The sequence below is a fragment of the Musca autumnalis genome, unplaced genomic scaffold, assembly GCF_047663935.1.
Source record: "Musca autumnalis isolate F117 unplaced genomic scaffold, ASM4766393v1 scaffold_4, whole genome shotgun sequence".
In the NCBI taxonomy this organism is placed as follows: domain Eukaryota; kingdom Metazoa; phylum Arthropoda; class Insecta; order Diptera; family Muscidae; genus Musca; species Musca autumnalis.
In genome coordinates, this window is record NW_027411977.1 from 248,987,543 (window position 1) to 248,990,035 (window position 2,493).

General features: G+C 37.7%; 1 protein-coding gene across 1 annotated transcript; it reads left to right on the forward strand.

Moving 5' to 3' along the window:
* The first annotated feature begins 217 nt into the window (after window positions 1-217).
* Window positions 218-712, forward strand: LOC141403314 (uncharacterized). Its single transcript, XM_073985511.1, has one exon. The coding sequence runs from the start codon at window positions 218-220 to the stop codon at window positions 710-712; it is 495 nt and encodes a 164-aa protein (XP_073841612.1).
* Window positions 713-2,493: the final 1,781 nt, after the last annotated feature.

Below are 2,493 nucleotides of genomic sequence, written 5' to 3' on the forward strand. Positions count from 1 at the left end.
TGCAAAATACAACTGAAATATCTGCATCCACTTAAGGTTTGGTTGTGTGTTTGAGTTGTCAGTCAATAAAATTGAAAAACAATATCAATTGGCATAAATTACCACCGATATTGGTATGATGTTTTGGGTTGAAATTGATTTGTATAAATAGTTCATTTTGATTGAATTGAAACATCAGTTATCAACTATTGCAAAACATAGCAAAACCTTACCAACAATGGCTAAATTCATGCAAATCCTTTTCGTTGCCTTCTTGGCTGTGGCTTTGGTTGCCGCCGAACCCAAACGTCACCAAGGCAGACGTAATCGTTTTTTGGCCCGTCAAGAAGTGGAAGAACCCATTACTCCCTATCCAAGTGCCGATGAATTGAAACCAGAAGTTCCTTTTGATGAGTCTGTTGCCGCCGAAGGACAAATTCCTTTCACATCCGTTGCCGCTGAAGGAGAAACCACCGTCTTCACTGAAGAAGAAACTCCATTCATTCCCGATGAAGTTTATGGCCCACCAGAGGAAGAAGAATTCCCCGTAACCCAACAAGATTTTGCTCCTGTTGATGAAGACAATGTTGTTGTATCTGAGGAAGAATTGATTCCTGCTCGTTTGCTGGCCCGTCGTGCTGGTGCCCGTAAAATTGCTGCTCGCCCAGCTAAATTGCGCAAACCTCTCCGTGCTCGTTCCGCCAAGTTGCGTAAAGTTCATAATGCCCATTAAAGAGTTGAGATATACCAGAGAGCAATGGTGAGAATGATTACGAATAAATGTATTTTGATAAATAAAATGTAATAAAAAGCTAAATTTATTTTGAATATAAAAGTTGTAATATTATCTCTACAAAATTTAGATATACGTGCCGAACTCTTTAATATGGTAGAAGAGTTCCCTTTTCCTTTCTGATAAGTTTTTGGGAAAACCTTTTCTATGAATCTAACATTACTACACCTGCGCCATGCTTAAAAATTGTCGTCATCACTGACTCACTAGTGTTAAATTTTGTTCTTTAAAACTAACTATTGTATCATCTCGCACTGGAATAATTTTGGGAAATGTGTTTATTATAGCACACAATTATGAATTATTAAATTATAATTACTTGATTAAAATACAGCGCACAAACATACAGAACCAAACATAATTCACACGCACACACACACGTGATCGACTCATTACACATTCTACGCCAACAAATGTTGTATAAATAGTCGAGTAGAATTTGAAAACCACATCAGTTTTCAAATACACAATCTGAACTCAATATCTAATCAAACGAACATGGCTAAATTCATGCAAATCCTTTTCGTTGCCTTCTTGGCATTGGCTTTGGTTTCCGCTGAACCCAAACGTTTCCAAGGTAGACGTAATCGTTTCCTGGCCCGCCAGGAAGTAGCTGAAGAAACTGTTACCCCCTATCCCTCGGCTGATGAATTGAAACCTGAGGTGCCATTCAATGAAGCTGAAGCTCCTGTGGAAGAAACTCCCAATCAACCCGACGAAGTTTATGGTCCACCAGAACTGGATGTACCAGCCGAAACTGATGATCTCCCTACTGCCGAGGAAGAAGAAGCTGTTGCTGCTGAAGAAGCTGCCGCCGAAGAAGAAGCTGTTGAATCTGCCCGTTTGACTGCTCGCCGTGCTGCTGCTCGCAAAAGTGCTGCCCGTGCCGCTAAATTGCGTAAGGCTGCCCCAGCCCGCTTCCAACGTCTACGTCAATTTGTTGCTCAACCTGTTTTCTACTATGTTGCTCAATAATTTTATAGCTGCAGATATATAAAGAGGTCATCATACTACATTACATGTATTAGTTTAAGTATTACAAATTGTTGAAATAGCTTCTAATTTAGAGAATTTAGTCATGATTTTAAACAACAAAGGAATAAAATCAAAATATTAATTAAAAATCGAGTATCAATTCTTCAGTTTATTTATAAACATTAAAGAAAACAATTCCCAAGAACATCCCTGAATATAAAAAGGATGAAATCATATCAAGAAATGCTGCCCAAATGAATTTTGAGACCTACTTCATCGCTTATGTAGAAAATTTGCATGACTGAAATACTCAGGATGTAGGATATATATTCTGTCAGGAGTTGGCTCTCGACTCTCTGTGTGCAAAGCGTACTCCGTGGAACAATATGCGGGAACAACTTATACTCCAATTGGCATACATATGGTCGCTATTAACGCCTTGAGTTCAAATATAGTCTCCAATTTGACAGCAGACAATATTCATAACCCATATCTTGTAGAATTCAACATATTTATAATTTTAGAAATACTGCAGTTATCAATAGGTATTTAAAAGGCTGCTTTGTAGAAGATAACCATAAAAACCAATAACAGAAACATAGACATCTGGAAACCCATTGTCAATGACGGTCATTCTTAAGTTCTACATTATATTGGATTTTCAAAAATTTGTTAATTTGTTCTTCTCAAGATCCAAACGCTTGTGTTCTTTTAACTTTGAAACAAGCAAACCAGTTGCCATTTTT